The sequence below is a fragment of the Harpia harpyja genome, chromosome 3, assembly GCF_026419915.1.
Source record: "Harpia harpyja isolate bHarHar1 chromosome 3, bHarHar1 primary haplotype, whole genome shotgun sequence".
NCBI lineage: Eukaryota > Metazoa > Chordata > Aves > Accipitriformes > Accipitridae > Harpia > Harpia harpyja.
Window position 1 is genome coordinate 6,872,634 of NC_068942.1, and position 17,123 is coordinate 6,889,756.

Sequence of the window (17,123 nt, forward strand, 5' to 3'; positions counted from 1 at the left end):
ATCATACTTTACAAGAAAAACATTATACAAAATATTTAAATGTTAAGTATTAACAACTACTTAATTTACAAATGTTTTATCCCCAAAATCTTTAAGAAAAATCTTGCAACTTTATATACTCTGGTTTTGTACTTTTATCAGAAACTACTTCCATTGGGACAAAGAGCTGTGCGTGGCTGCTGAGTCTCAAGTAGCAGTGAATCTACTACTTTTTTTCAAGCCTGTCCTGTTTGCACATCCTCTGTGTGTCACAGAGATGGGGACTGTGCATTCACACATGAATTCCCCAAATTTTCCTCCTCTCATGCCTGCAGGACCAGCCCTTTTCTGCTTCTGGTATCTGCATTTACAGAAGAGTGGCACAATTTGCCTTAAAAGTGTAGGAGAGGCCCAGACATTTAATTTCTCTTTCATGGGAATCCACTGCTCCATCAGGCTTGGACATCTCTAGTTTTCCTGTGTTTTTTAAATCTCCAAGACAAATATTCTTGTAGCATTCCCTTCCTCCTCCTCCTTAAACAGCCAGCTTTCCTGTGTTTTGTACTGACTGGTTTATGGAACTATGTGAATGTGTTTATTCTTTTTGCTGCCTTTAGGTTCAGACAGAGAGGTGGTTCTGTTTTACTTTTTCAAGCAGACAGTATCTTCCAATTTTTCTCCCAACTCATTGCAGCTGACACCTTATGATAAAGAGAAGGTCTATTCAAGAAGGCTGTTCAGGCAGCGTGACAGAATCCTTTAGGACAGCAAAATAGGTACAGGCTTCGTTTCAAGAAAAAAAAAAAAATTATTTCCCCTATGACAACTCTAAAGAGCCTACGACTTGGCTCTCTGTGCTTGCAGATCATCCACACTGGCTGCACAGGATGGGAAAGAGGTTGTTTCTCAGCTGCTTTATGCCAGTTTTGAGCTGAAGTCCTATTTTTTTGTTTAGAGCCAGAGGACAGCTTACCAAAGAAGGGAAAACTGGACCTACGTAGGTGAAGCTTCCTCTCAAACTCTAGGACGGTTGTCACGGTACCAAGAACCACTTTAATTATGCTTTTCTTTGTTGCAAATCCATGTTGTTTATTCTTCCCTGCCTTCTCCAATCTCACCTCTACGGCTCTTCCTTTCAAACTGTTTCCTGCCTCTCAACCCTCAAGCAGGTTAGTATTTCAATACCTTGTAGAATTGAAGAGAATTCTCAAATTCCCTTTACAACGATGTGCTTTCTTTTAGCTGTCTCTACATAGATTTTGGTACTCACGCTCATAAGTACTCCCATTTCACAGCTGACTCACACTCAGTAATAATTTCCCAGAAATAATCTGCTAGTTTTCAGCATAGACAAAATCATAGATCACAATTCCAGAGAAACAACCAGGTCTTCTTCTGGTCTATAGACCTCAAGATGACTTATTTTCATTTGCCAACTACCCTGAGTTAATCAGAGACAACGTCTACTAATTTCACAGAAGAACATTTAACCTGGTATTAACGGATGTCTAGGTGGAAACACACGTTAATCTTACTGTGGTCATTCAGATCTAGCACACGCTGAACAACTTCACAGTGAAGGTAAAACTGAATCCAACTTCAGCTCATCAATTCCAGTGAGCTTTCTGGAGCAATACTCATCTTCAGTGAACATGTTACAGAGGAACTTTAGCTCTGCTATAAAAAGTTAGATTTGGGAAACACTATTCAGTGACAAAAGGCTAGCAGTGCAGCCCAAGAATAAAACACCAGCAAGCATTAAAACCTCACTAATTTATCACTCTGCTTCAGCATCTGTGTCCCTCAATATCAGCCAGCACGTTATAAAGACTATTTGTGTAGATATTCTGGATCATTTGTTCAAATACAAAATGCTTGCGGATCTCTGATAGAAGAAGAGACTGATGAACTAAGAGTATTGCAGGAAGTGATATATCTCCCAGAAATCACCTTTCCCTCATCTGTGTGCTAGGACAGTGGTCAAGAATTCTCTACTGTGCTCTTCCGGAGTTTACATCTATTGACAAGAAGTGACAGAATCAACCATTTCTTATTTTCAATAACCAGAATGGAATAGAAACAAAAGGCCTAAACAGAAGGCTTGAACTTGAAACAAATGAGTATGTTCCACAATTTCACACATATGAAATAAGAGCAAGAATTAGGCCAACTACTAAGAGAATGACTAGAAACGGGAACAAGAATTCTTCAATTGGAGTGCACAAGACAATTCCTCCCGCAGCTGAGGCACCCTCTGTTCAGTGCACCAGCAAGTTGATAAAGTCTGTTCCTAGTATTGACAATTCAATCTATCAATTGAATAGATATTCTGTCATTCATTGTACCAGGAATCTGGAATTTCACTCCTCCACCCTTCCCTCCAACAGCCAAAGAGGCCAAGAACATGAACCAAAAGCAAGCTGCAGTCACACTGGGCATGCTATTTGGTCACAAGAACCTACTATCCTCTAGCCTGATGCATACATCAGTATATAAGGTACTGATATGGCTCTCTGCTGATAAATTAAGGTGATTTTGAGTTTTGCTCCATGAACCCCGAGTGGTAATGCTTCTTAAACATGTCCCGATTGTTTTCTTTCTCTAACCTATCAGACCTACTATTAAGTGCACCTACCAGAACAATTAGAGCACCTAGCTTGTGCTGGAAAAAATAACACTAAAAACAGCAACAGAAGATTGTTTAAAAAAATAATTCCTGATGCTGAAAGTTTTCATTAAAGCTGCTTGCTTGTTCATTTCCTATTGAGGAAGATTTTTGCAGTCCACTACTTTTTAATCAAGTAGTTTTACCATACTTTTTCCTTCAGTTAAAGCTACTCTGAGCCTAGACACTTGCTTTGTGCTTTAGAAATACGAAACATTTACTCCAGCAAAATTTCTTATTCTCTTTTGCCTAGGCTACAGAAAATAAAGAGAGAAAAGAGCAGCCATCTAGATGCAGTCCAAGTTTTAAAAACACATTCGTTGAGAGTTTAGCAGAAGTCTGATTCCTTAGGCGATATTGCATAGAGGGGGAAGGGAAGTAGACTAAGATGATGACAGCAGTCTGCCTCTCCACTAATAGATCAAATCTTTTATCTTCTAGGAACACAAGTTAACTAACTCAATCTTTGAAGATAAAGTTGTTGCGTCAAAAAGGCATGCTAGCACAGTGTTGAAAGACAAGATCTCTTAAGAAGAGATTTCTCAGTCAGCAACCTGGTGATTGGTACATTCCATCTTGAAGTACTACAAAAACTGCATGCTTTTTTTCATTCCATAATGCCTTCAATATGTACAGATGTAGACTTCTGTTCTTCAGTGATAAATGTATATTCTAACTGCTGAGTTCTCTCTCCCATACTCTTTATGTACTGTCACTTTTTAAACTTCCACACGGCTGGTGGAGATTTCTTCATTTATTGGCAGCTTCTCATTCTCAGTAATCTTCCTAAGTTTGATGGAGCACTAGATTTCCAAGAAAGAGAAAAATAAAATTACGTTCCTTACCTGAATTTTGTCTTCTCTGAACAGGGATCTGCTGCTCTGTCAGGACCCACCCTGTGTTGGTTGCATTCAGCAACTCTTTTTGTATTCTGGCTTCATGGGGTTGGTCAATGTCTTTCTCATCAGAGGTTTTCTGGTTGGAGAGAGAAAGAATTGCAAATGTACTCTGCCTAGTACACATTTTTTTCTTGTGCCTCTATTCCAGCAGGGTGACTCATAGTTTAAATCTGTTTATTTTTCCTTGCAATTTTACAGCTTTGCACCTCTGACAGTAGGACCTGGAGAGACGTCTGTGGTTCCACCCACTCACCAGCTGAGAGGGCTACCAAACAGACTTCACAGCCTTGGTGGAGATGGGGAAAACCAGCAGTTTTCCAAGTCTGATGGAGCAGGGGATTTCCATTCAGAGAAGACAAAACTAATGAAGGAAACTTATTTTTCAACTACTGGTTATTTTAATCTGTCCATAGCAGTTTCAGTACCATGTAGGTTTTTTTCTGTCTTGCCTCAAAGTCCCTAGAAGAATTCTTCCCATCTGAGGCGTTTTCTATAGCTCTCAGCACTGTTAATATCTACTATTCCGAGAGTTTCAGAGATGTGTAATGAATTTTGGGATTAACAGGAAAGGTTGTACGTTAAAGAAGATTACTTATATGGCTGATTATTTTCAAGACTGTAACTCAGCTGCTTAAGAGGATCTGAATGTTCTTGCTGTCAGAGAAAAAGAAAAGCAAAAAGTATTTTTATTCGAAAGACCACCATGCTTGTCCACTCTAGAAATAAGCCTTCGAGGGAAACAACAACAAAAATCAGTATTTGAGAGACTGGCAAGGATTGAAGGAACTAAAACTGCTGTACCAAGCCTGAAAAATAAAAGCAGAACGTACAGATATGCTACCTTTTTACAATATTCACTACTTCCTGGAAAAGAGTTCTTTCATCAGTAGCGTAACTGACTTCTAGTCCTGTAACTCCAGATCTTGTAAGCAAGGGGGCTTGGTCTCTGCTCCCTAGAAAATAAAGTAAAAAAATCATTACAATTTAGAAGGAATTCCATGACTTCAGTCAACAATATTGCTTTAGAATAAAACATACGACTGAAAAGAAGTATGGAATACAACCTTTTTTTATCTTTAACACTAATCATTTTCATAATTAATTCCGTGGACTTATTTTATTCCTCTTGGGTGGAAAAGTCTGTTCTTTTCACTTTGTAAAATTCTGCCATAGTAGTAATGTAGCACAAATTGTCAGATATAAATAAATCTGATTCAAGAGAAATTTCACCATTTTACATGTACAAGAGTCTAGCTATTAGAAAATTATTTTTGAATAAGAAATATTAAAGGACCACATGACAGCTCACACTGCTTTCATGCAAAATATCAATTTTAATTGCTAGCTTAGAGTAGTGCAAAATGCTTTGAAGAATGAAAATGTTACATAACATTGTATAGCTCTTTTTTCAGTACGCTTCTTAAAAAAACACTGCTTAGTTACTAATAGAAATGGAAAAACACGAGCAACTGCTCACTTAGTGCACATTAAGAGTGTCTACATTGATAATGTGTGAATAATAGCTAAATTCACATGCATGCAGGAACTCAGCATTTGCCTTCCATATAAAAAACCCCTCTTTAAATGAATAATATGCAACACACACTCTGCCTTTTTATTTTCTCTATACAACAGATAGTAGCATCTCTGATTAAGGCAACAATGTGGAGTTTTTAAAAGGCATTCTACTTTGACACATTCTTGAGAATGAAAAAAAGTGCGCTTTCAGAAATAAATGTTAAAATGATTACCATAACTTACAAAGCAATAATAATACAAAAAGGGAAAAAAAAGGTGTGTCTCAATGTCAACTCACTCCACAGGGAACTCAAAAAGTTCTAACCAAGAAAATATTGACAGCACACACCAATTAAAGCAAGGAATGTCACAATAACATTTAAACACATCATTTTATTTCACTAACAAAAATAGATCAGAACTTTTGTTTTTTCAAAATATTATTGGACTTCTTTACAGAGAGCTTTTTCTTGGTAATTTATCAGTGGCATATACCTAGGGAGCCATAGTGGCTATACTGTGGAAAGTCTCAGTCAGTAAGGTAATGGAGATAATTTTTTTAAAGATAGTAACAAGCATATAATACCAGAATAAATTTCACTGACAATAATAAGAACTTAGCTTAACATGATATAATATCTACAATACTTTGAAAAATAAACTGGTAAAAGAAGGAGCTGTTGCCTTAATGCTAAATTTATTTTTGGTAGGTTTTTGTCCACACTTAAATTTTAGACAGTATTTTGTGGTTTAATACACATTCACAATGCCAAAGAAACCCTGAAAGAAAGAGGACTTTTTTTTTGTTCATTTTGTTTTGTTTTTGTATTTTTACTAGCCTAAACCAGTGGTACTCAACCTTTAACAGCTGGAGAGCCACTTCTTTATTAAATGGAGTTGTAGAGCACCATAAAAATCAAGTATCCACAGTGTGATTTTTTTTCTCCATCATGACACTTCAATGTGTGATGATGCTGCCTCAACATCATCACATATTGATACATCACGACATGACACATCAGAATCCTCTCTCCCAGCAGCGTTCTGTCTTCAACCCCTTTTGGCTGCTAGGAAGGAGTGGGGTGGAGGGGTGGAAGGGGCAAAAGGGCAAGTTTTTCCCCATTCTGCCCCACAGCTGCTGGGTGGGAGGTGATCTCTACTCTTACCTGTGGGGGGATCCCAGCAGCTCCTTTTCTTTCCCCCTATGGGAGGGGGAACTTCAGCGACTCCCACACTGCTGGTCCATTTGCTCAGTGCTCCCCGCGCTGCCTGATAGAGTGGAGCGCCGATCAGACGCCTACATTGCGAGAGCCGCCTGTAGGGCCATGAAGAGCCACATCCGGCTCTAGAGCCACAGGTTGAGTATCACTGGTCTAAACAAAGCCAAAAAGGTACAATAGAATAAGGGCCCCTGTTTAGATCCTAAAAGGATCAGATAAAACCACAAAAATAACCCTTAAGTAAAATATAAAACATACTGTCTTGCTTTTAACATTTTCTACTTGTAGCTATCCAGCAACTTGAGTAGGAAACTAAAGGCAGGTTTTCCTCTTTATACTTTTAGAACACTGCAGGAGCTTGTCCACAAGTATGCAAACATAGATAGTTTGCATGTGTCTATGTTATTTGTGGTTTACAGCCCATGCAATAGTTCTTTGGAAGATATAAGCAGGAAAACTCTCTCTATGTTTAATATGGCCATTCATCCAACAGTCAACAAGACAAAATTAAATGAGCTAAATAGTAATATAGATACTCGATTATATTTTGCTTGCTACTGTTTGATTACTACAAAATAAGCACTTTTGTAAAATATGTTAAGAAAAAAGAAATAGGAACCTTGGCTTGAGAGTGTCCTGTCTCTATCAATCACTACAGCACCAGTGATTTCTTTTTTATCAGTATTTGGCAGAGTTGTGTCTGATGAGATGCAATAGAATAAAGCACAGATCGGATCAAACTCTGGGTCTGGTTCCAAATCTCGTCTGGTTCGAGCATGTAACTCCATACTGATGAGGGTAAGGTGCTGGACCTACCAACAAATAAACAGAATAAATTAGTATGTTTTGGAGCTCTATTCAAAAATTTAAGAGAAAATTATTAGTGCAGATTAGTGCATTGCAGATATTTATATGGTCATATTATATTGTAACTAAGAGGTCACACCTGAAAATTAATAGAAGTGATTAAACATGCATCTCTGGATCTCATTTTTTTGCAAAAAGCATTATCCCCCCCCCCAAAGATTAATCACTTAATACATTTTTAATACTCAATTATTAAAATTCAATATTTGCTTCCGAGTACTATCTTCTACCAAAAGCAGAAAATATAAACAAACAGAAATGTTCAACTTTGACAATTGTAAATTCCTGTAATGTTTTCAAACAGCTTTGCATATTGAGCTGAATTAAGTTTCCAGACTGATCAAGAGCAAAGAATCTCTGTTGGTCTTTATTTTCCTTTCCCTCCTTCACCCAAGACGTGCAAACAAGCATGAAGACTAAGTCACTTACAGGAAGATATGGAGAGTACCTGACTTTCCCTTCACTTGCATTAATGAACTTCCGCATCATGTTGCTACAGCTTTTTGCAGAATGGTTTGCATTAAGAAAATGCTAATCCCTATATATTGTACAGTTTTGACTACAATAAATACTGTAGTATTTAATACTGTTTCAACACTATGTTGTTGCTGTCATCTTGCATAATACAGTTGATAATGTGGACTAATGGGCAAGTTGGAGGGATTACAAGGGAAAAGTTACAGATATTTATGAGTATGTAAGTTGCCCTGAGGGCAGCCTGATTTCCTCTATATTTGCATCCTGAATCACTACAGCCATCACCAACATTAAATTTTACTATCAAGCTCTATCTCCACTTCCTGCAAAATCATCAGTTTCTTGTGGCTTCTCCTACGTCATCTACTCAGCACATAAAACGACTATCTCCCCATCTCATCTGTAAATTGGTCAACAGCTAATTCCAAGCCATGGATGTGGTGACTGTCTGGGAGCACATACATGCTGGCTGGCCAGTTAGCAACCAAACACAGCAGTACTACATTCACATTGCATCCCTTTCTCCAGCACCAATTTTGATCTCTCTTCCCAGAGCAACCACTGATCTACATGTAATATGTAGAGACACTCTTCGAGACATGTACCATTTTGTTAAATGTGGTAGGAGTTGGCCAACAGGTTGAGAAGGTAATATGCAGAGATACTGGGAGGGCCTGACTGAATGATGCCAGATGCCTTGTTTCTTAAGGAAACGATCCATTAAAGTTACGGTCAACTAGTTTTTCCAGTAATGTTTTTATACAAAACTTTTCTTCCTTCTGATCTTTGCCTGATTTTTATTTTTTTAAAGAAAGGTTTACCAACTTCTCAAGAAAAATACTGTGAAATTTAGTCCAATATTATTAAATAAAGGCACTCAGAGAACAAGCTGAAACTAGCAGAGCAACTACTTAAAGCTGCAGACATCACACACTGATTAATTTTAAGTCAGGCAGGGACCAAGGAGGAAAAGATTTTTAAATTCTGCCATTATAAAACTGGTCTGATAAACTATCATTTTATAAAATACCATGTAAGTTACCTCATGTAAAGATTTTGCTTCCTGCAGGTTTTCCACACTGACTTTAAACCCATAAGTGTTATTTAAAGATGGTCCTTCAATCTGAGAAGTCTCTTTCTTTGGAACGCCAAGGGCAGCAAACTGATTCTTGTTGGGGGGGGGAGAAAAAAAAAGCACAGTATAATATTGAAAAAATTACAGGTTGCTAAATTCATATGCAACATTAAATACAAATTTATCAATGAAAATGCAAATACTACACTATAATTACTAAAATAAAAAAGGCTTTCACTATCTTCTCATGTCATTTTTCAACAGGGAAGCAACAGTTGTATCTTTCTGCCTTTTAGGAATGATTTTAATGAAACCTCATAGTAAAGCAGGAGGCAGTTTGAGATACTTGAAAAAAAAAAAAAAACAACCAACCAACAAACACAAAACCCCACACATACTGGCTTTCTTAAAAGCCTGCAGACAGGAGAACCAGCAAATCTGTATTCTCTCTTGAGCAACAACTCATAAAACCCCTCTGTTTCGGTCACCACTTTTTAAGGCACTGAATTAAGGGTACACTTAAGTACCCACCTGAACTGGGTGAATACCAGTATGTTGAGAACACAAGAAAAGACTATTGGGTCATTCTGGTAATGCACCTAGCCCACCGTTCTTTTTCCAGCATGGGGAGCAGAAACACTGTTTAGGGAAAACATGTGAGTCTGATCACTGTATGCAATCCATTCCCTTTCTACTCCGTCAGCATACCAGTGCTATTCACTGCCTATGTTGTTTTCAGAAAATGCTTACAACATTGTCTCAAAACTAATACACACACAGACACATAAATATACACATCTCTGTGTGTGTACATATACACACACACACACAAATATAAAAGGGAAATCATAATACAACTTAAAAAGGACGTTGTAACTAAAAGACCAAAACAACATCCTTACATGGTGTCTCTTCAGTGTTTCACTAGCGTCTCACAACCCTAAAACACAGAACATACTCTCAGTAGCCAACTTCCCCCCACTTCCACCCCCCGCCCACAAATTAAACTGATTTCTTCATCCTAACTTTGAGTGTACACTGATTCTACAGCAATTGCACCCTACCATTTTAAATGTACTTTCAAGACCTTAACAGCAAAAGAAAAAACACAACACAGAAGAACAAGAATGGAAATGTGTATGTGGCATAATAAAAATACACCTGTACATAAAAATCTTAATTTACCTTCATTTGTGTGGTTAGAAGTACTCTTCGAAGACCATCAGTATTATTTCCCCTCTTGTGGCTCAGTTTTTGGGCTTTTGGTTCTGTAAACATACATGAGTGCAAAACTGCTTAGCCTCAATAATATTGTCTAGACATTAAATAACATGCTATGTTATTTAGTTAACATTATAAACAGATATAAACATTAACAGAGGCATTTAGTTAACATTATAAACAAATATATATATAAACAAAAGTAACTTTATTCTCCATCCAATCCAAAGCACAACTATTACAATTTGGTATTTATGGACATACAGGAACATATAGTACAAGGCCAGTAAGTTACCAAACCTCACATGATTATCAACTTGAACATTGCAATGTTATTCACACTCTACATTGAGATCATGTTCTGAAAAATACAAGCAATATAACCAACAAGATTTCAAAATCCCCAAAATAAGCTATACTTTTAAGTCTTTAACCGGCACTTCAGAGTTCAGATACTAGAGACCATCGGGAAGCAAAAGGGTGTTCTGCTTCTAGACTTTTTTCATAATTCAATAGTTATTTTAACAATAATGCACAGGTCTTTTTCTTTCTAAAACTAGTTTTAAATATATTTTTATGGAGATGTAATTATTTTCTCATTACGTCAAAAGAAATATAATATATTCAGAATTTTTTTTTGTGCATCATTAGAATCACTTAATGGATTTACCTGTGGATAAAGGAGTAAAACCAAGAACTTCAGGTACGCCATCTTGATTTTTTCTCTGCACAATGGGTGTACTATGTAGGCAAACAGATTCGGAATTTCCAGGATATTCATTAACTGGAAATGGAGATGTGTCAAAGGATGTCCTAACGTCCTCTTGGGTGGATGGAGAGTTTTGTGCACTTCCAACAGGTACTACATCATTTCCCTCCACAGAAGACAAAATAATATCCTGACTTTTCCAATCTGTGTCTTCTAAATTAGACTGCTTGGGATCTGGAGATGCTACTTGCTGCCAAGGAGGAAGTACTGGAGAATCTGGTGAACTGTAGCTGACGTAATAGTCTTCCTCCTCCTCCTCCTTATCATGTTCTAGTGTTGAAGTAGTAAGTGTCTTGCTTTCATATGGAGTTTTATTAGAGTCTATATCATTTTTAGTATTTATAGAAGTTCCTATAGTGCTTATAGACTTATCACAGGTTTCCTTGGTTTCTGCCACAGAAACAGGAGAATTCTTTGTAGGCACAATAGGTCTTTCGTCTTCCAGGCTAGATAAATTTAAATCTTTAGCTGCTTTTACTACTTCTATAGATTTCTCTTCAGACAATACTGCAGAGCTGAAATTCTCAGCTGCCTTTGCCAGCTCAGCAGGATGATTCTTAGGCAATTTCTTGAAATGTTCATACTCTTCTTTGGCATGAAGCCATATCTGAACTTGCTGTTGGCTTGGAGCACACTTGCATGGCATTATGACTATTTTTTTGTCTTCACTAGTTTTATGGCTATTACTTTCTCTTTTATTAACAGTAGAGTGACCGTAACGAGGAGGAGACCCTGGTCTAGGACTTTCTGTCATTGCTGAAAATGCAGTCTTCCAGAGTCGTAGACCTTCTAATGAGAAGTCCCCCTCAAACTCAAGCAGGTCATTTGGAAGTCTAGTTTCCACCGTGAGAAGCCGTCCTCCAATCTCCCTGTGAAGAAAATAGTTTGAATTATTGTTTTGCTCTAAACTGCATTGCAGGCAGTCCTCAAGATGATATACAAGCAGAGTCCTGCTAACTAGCTTTCTCACTATGCAATACCTGTGGGCAGTATCTTTCTTTCACAAACCAAGCAGGCACATTCGCACTTACTACAATATCAAGCAATAAAAAAAAAAGTGTCATGAACGAAAACGGGTATTTGCACAGGAGGTACAGTAATTTTCAACTTCAGATGTATGTATATCAGATGGGATCTTTCATGCATCTGTGCCACATAACAGCATAAAATTGTTTACAGGAATAAATTAAATTTAATATAATCACAGGCATATGTAGACCGAAATGCATTTAACATAGTACCTTGGCTTTTCTGGAGCATCTGAAGGATTGCTGCAAAATGGTTCCTGATAAATTGTTTCTGCAAGATCATGATCCAGCAAAGTTGCCATGATTTCTTCACGACTGGGTGGTGACATGAGAGGCTTAAGAATGTGAGCAGTACGAGGTGTAAAACTTCCATTCTTTGATTGTGAGGGGGAACTGGTTGATCTTGGTGAACTATCTGGAGTTGGAGTTAATGCCTCATTGTTTCTCGAAACATATAATTCTAAATCCTCAGAAGCTGCATCTATAAGCTCACCATCAGGAGAAGACAATATGGATGTAAAAGAGGTATTAACTGAATCAAGTGGTTGACAGGGTTCAAAAGTGGTTTCTTTTCTAATGTGGCTTTGAATCCAGTCTGAGCTGGTTGGCTGAGGAAGGTTAAGAAATCTCTCTTTATTTACTGTATTTCTATTCAATTTGAATTTTTCATTTAAACAGACCTCAGTCTCTTGTGTACAAGAGGTATCAATAGAACTAGATCTAGAAGTTGAAGGATGAACATTTTTCCTCCATTGGCTATGGCAGTGGTTCTCATTATTATCCAGTGAGGTTTTCTCAAAAAGCTCGGGGCTCAGGGAACCAGACCGTATCCATTTACTTGTGTTTGAAGAATGCTGCTTTTCTTCCTCTGATTTTTGGTCATTATGACACAGAAAGTCATTTTCTGTTGTCTGACCAGAACCAAGATCTTGAACTGCATCACTCAAGAATTTCTGGGGTAAATTTTGATCTGCTGGGACAAACTGGCTTGCAGAATAAAAACTGCAAAATCCAGTTTGCCCTATAGTATTAATATCAAAGTTGTAATTGTGGTCTGGAGACAAGCTGTCTTCAAGCGAGTAGCAGCTTTCAAAACCAGGGTCTGAAAAAAAAATGGGGCTGTCATCAGATACAGAGTGATCAATGCGACTAGTGATCTGCTGGCTTAAAGACTCCATTTTTGAAAGTTTTGGTGGTTTTTCTTTAGGTTTTGTATTCCTGGGAGCACGAGATTTTCTTGGTGATGTGATTGATCGTGACCTTTTGATTGCTTTATTCTGTTCAAGAGGGCATGGTATACTCCTGCTCAGTTGTGTTTTAGCTGGTAATGGTTCCTGTGTAACATTTGCATTCTGAGCTTTCTGCTGTCTCTTCTGGAGCAGCTCTTTCAAAACAGCTAGGCCAGACTGCCCTTCACTGAACGCTGATGGGGCCACTATAGTCCTGTTTTTATACTGGGAGATGGGTTTTGGTTGCACGGTTGTTTCTGACAGAGACCTTTGTTTTACTGTTTCAGGTTTAAAATGTGACATATCCAAAATAAATCCTCTCTGATTTTGATCCCAATTTAACTGTTTCACTGGACTCTTCAAAGATGTTACAAAACAGTTCTTAGGCAACTGAAGTGGCCCAGGGCTTTCCTCCGATGACTTAAGAATAGAAGAACAAGGATCAGAATGCTTGGATGCCTCTGGTAAACAAAAAATCTGCTGTTGAATATTGTCTTTACAATGCAAATAGTTAGTGGCATGTAACTGATCCATCTTTGCTGTGTCCAAACATTCACGAGCTTCATTTAATTTCCCAGCTGGTGGTAAGTATCTGTTTTGCAAATTTTTTATCTCTTCTACTTTTGCAGAAGTCTTATCTTTAGAGATGCGCGCATTTTGTGTTACCTGAGTTGAGTGATTAGATGGATCAAATATGTTTTGAATGAGAGCAGAATCCTTTATTCTAAATATAGCACTTTGAGTCCTGGGCCTTTGAGAGCTCACTTTTGGTACTTCCCTTCCAGATGCCACAGGAGTAGATACAAAAGATGAATGAGGGTCTTCTCGTGGAGCAGGTAAACACTGTGCATCTACAGGCTTATCAATTTCCATCAATGAATGAAAACAGCCTGATGAATTACCTTGTGCATCAGCTGCTGAAGGGATCTGTGCTGATGGTAGATATCCTGCTGAATAGCCAGGAAGAGGACTGTCTTTCCGGTTATGAAGTGCCTGCGAGTTGACAGAGTTGTATGAAATCTCAGGCAGATCTTGACGTTTCAGCACAAACTTTACTTCTGCAGTAGAGCGAGTATTTCCTTTTTCATCTTTAAATACAACACGCTTTCTTGAGGACACTTTTTCAGCTGTTTTTTGTCTTTGTTTTGTTCTAGGTTTCTTCTTTCCATCATCTCCTGTTTTATCAGCCTGATTAATCTTTTTCTTTTTCTTGGTAGATACAGTGGGGCTAGCAAATTTCTTTTTACATTTCTTAACCTGAGTTTTTGCTCGACTATTTTTTCCTACACTAGAATTAACAGTCTTGCTGTTGTACATATTGGGCCCCCTACTAAATAAAGCTTCTCTGTCCAGGTTGGTCAAAATTTCTTCTGCTTTTGGATCAGTGGGAGACCAGCAGCGAGGTGGAGAGGTGTTTACTGGGCTTGTGCTTCTCTCAGAAAGAAAACCTAACTTAGACATAACATCACTATAGTTATAGTCACAGTCTTCAGCTTCAGCATTGTAGGATGGCGAAGGAGGAGAAAGAATTGTATGAGTCCTTTTTCTGAAAGATAAAGTTCTTTTAATGTTTTTACTACCTGTTTTTTGTGGTTTTCCAGCTTTTTTCTTGGTTGACTTATGTTTTGCTTTCCTTTTGTGACTTTTCTTTGGTGTTAGTGGATAAATAGGATATTTGGTTGCAGGAGAGTCAGGAACTTTTGGCCAAAAGTCCTTTAAAGGTGCAAGCTTTTTATATAAGTTCATCTTTTCCTCTGTGAGTACTACTCTTTCCTCACTAGAATCTACTTTCCCTAGTTTAACAAGCATATTTTTTCTCCCTCTAAATCTATTGATGATAATATATTTAATAATAACAGGTGGCAATTTTTTAGAAAGTTTTCTACGCTTTCGAGACTTCTGAGACCCATCCAAACTTTCAACACTTTCCATCGGTTGAGGTAGATTAATTTTTGAGTTGTGTGCGACAAAGCTTGATTCACTGTCTTCAGTCTCATAATTTACCTTCCGTTTCGTTCGGAGTGTATATTTATTCCCACATAATCCAAATGACTGCTCAGTTTCAAGAGATCCATCTGCAAACTGGCAGTCAGTATAATTAGCAGTACTTGTAGGCATTTTGTTTTCAAAAGCCTCAAGAGGAACTTGAACTAAGTCACTAGGTAAAGCACTATCCTTATCAGGAATGTTACTACAAGCATTACCTTGTGTATAGCAGCTTTCCTTCACTGATGCAACATCATTTACACTTGCAGGCTCCTGATGATTGATAAAACTATGTTTCTTTTTATTCAGCTTCAACCTGGACTGTTTGTTGCCTTGCTGTAATTTATATGTCACAGGAGCTAACTTCTGTGGTCGACTGAGACAATTAGAAAGAACAACACTAGGAAAGAACATATAATGTGCTGCTTGTTGACTGAGGCTTGGCTTTTCTGCCTTATGCTCCTGAAATTCTTCATACCTAATTTTAAGCTTATTAAGGCCACCTTCATCAGTGTCATTTTCAAGTGAATGTACCACAGTTCGACTGCCTCCTGAACAAGACACCAATTCACAATTTTCTGTAACTGCTGCTGGAAAAAAACTATTTATACTTGCAGTGCTGGATTTTTCATTTACTTCAGAGGACATTTTACCTTTGGAGTGGCTAGAGTGGCTCAAATCGGAAAAGTTAAATAAGTTTTTATTCAACATGCTGTCACCAATGTGGCGGCCCACATGCATAAAAGAGACATCCTTTTCAGCCTTTCTGATGCTAGTATACTTCCTACTAGGTATCTGTCTGCTCACTGATGAAATATCATCTTCATACTCAAAAATATTATTTTCACATGAAGGAACTGGGAGAGTATCTTTCTTGTTACTCTCTTTGTGAGAGTTTTCTGCATGGGTACTGTTGCTGAATGGAGTTGGGTACTTTGCTGAGTAAGTGCTTTCTTTTGTAAGAGAATGGACTGAAAGTTCAGGTCTTGTTTCTGTGTTTGGTTGTGAGAGGTCTTCTACTAAATCTTCATTATTCAAAACATGGTTAGAAAGGGCACTTGTGTGTTTACACTGAAAAGTAATTTTAGCAGAAGATGGGGGTTCTAGTGTAGCAGCATCTTTGTGAAAGATTGAGGTCTTTACAGACATTTTGCTTGTTGCAATGACGGAGGAGTGAGTTCGAGAACTTTCATTATTCAAAGGATTGTCTGAAATGGAAGACAAGCAATTTTACTCTAGTTTTCCTGTAAAAAAAAAAACAACCTAAGACATTAATCATTTTAATGACATTTTCCTGAAAGCCCTCCCATCCAAAGAAGAAACAAAACTCTTCTAAATCACACTGCATTTATGATAATGACAACTACAGACCCTGAGCACAAGTTGCTTTATCAAAATCGCATCATCAGTACATTTGTGTCTCAGCTGTTCTGTCAGTTACTCCTAAATGGTAGGCTTGCATGCAATTGCCAAAGATTCCACGCTGGTTTTCTGAAGGAAGGCTTCTAAAATCACCTTCAGATAACTAAATACAAACATTGACTTCTAGAAAAGTTTGTATCCTGCTTTGTCCCTGAGAAGTATGCATACTCATTGGCTCTGAAAAACAAAGAACTTATTTACATGACTTTCCCCATTTAGAAAAATCATTGCACAGAAAGCTAAAATACTATCTTACAACATGGTAAGGGCTTTGTATTAACTGTCCTGTGCACTAAGCATAGGTAGTTTGCTGCACTTTTATATAGCAGAGCAATCCACCACCCATTCAGGTGTTTATGCAAGGAGCTCGCACCATTTAGTTAGAACATGAATTCATATCCACGCATTAACATTCTCACACAGATCTGTGACCAGCATGTGCTGTGGTAACTGTCCTGTGCAGACTCATCACATGATACCTGGACGATTTCTCTCTCTTTTGCTGATACTTTCACCACATTTACTGCAGGATAAGCATGGACAGGCAGGTGATAAGTAGCAAATGAAGGACTGGTTTGCAGCAACTGTTTGCTCATAACCGCAATGAACACCAAGTAATTTAAGTTTATTCCTCTGCAAAGAGGCAGTTACCACAGAGCTCCTGGCACACAGCAATTTGTTCATGTGTCCACATCTTTAGGTGAAATGTTGAAGGGAGATAGGTGTTATGAAATATGCTGTATGACCTGGAAGCACACGCTGCACACT

The 17,123-nt window shown here is 37.9% G+C and overlaps 1 protein-coding gene across 2 annotated transcripts in view; it reads right to left on the reverse strand.

Moving 5' to 3' along the window:
• REV3L (REV3 like, DNA directed polymerase zeta catalytic subunit) overlaps positions 1-17,123 on the reverse strand; it is a 127,254-nt gene that overhangs the window by 28,872 nt on the left and 81,259 nt on the right. For both annotated transcript variants that reach the window (XM_052781272.1, XM_052781273.1), the window contains 6 exons: positions 11,932-16,141; positions 10,592-11,559; positions 9,886-9,968; positions 8,668-8,793; positions 6,901-7,093; positions 4,385-4,496 (listed from right to left, as the gene is read on the reverse strand). In XM_052781272.1, coding sequence (XP_052637232.1) covers positions 4,385-4,496; positions 6,901-7,093; positions 8,668-8,793; positions 9,886-9,968; positions 10,592-11,559; positions 11,932-16,141 — 5,692 coding nt within the window. The remainder of the gene's footprint in view (positions 1-4,384; positions 4,497-6,900; positions 7,094-8,667; positions 8,794-9,885; positions 9,969-10,591; positions 11,560-11,931; positions 16,142-17,123) is intronic.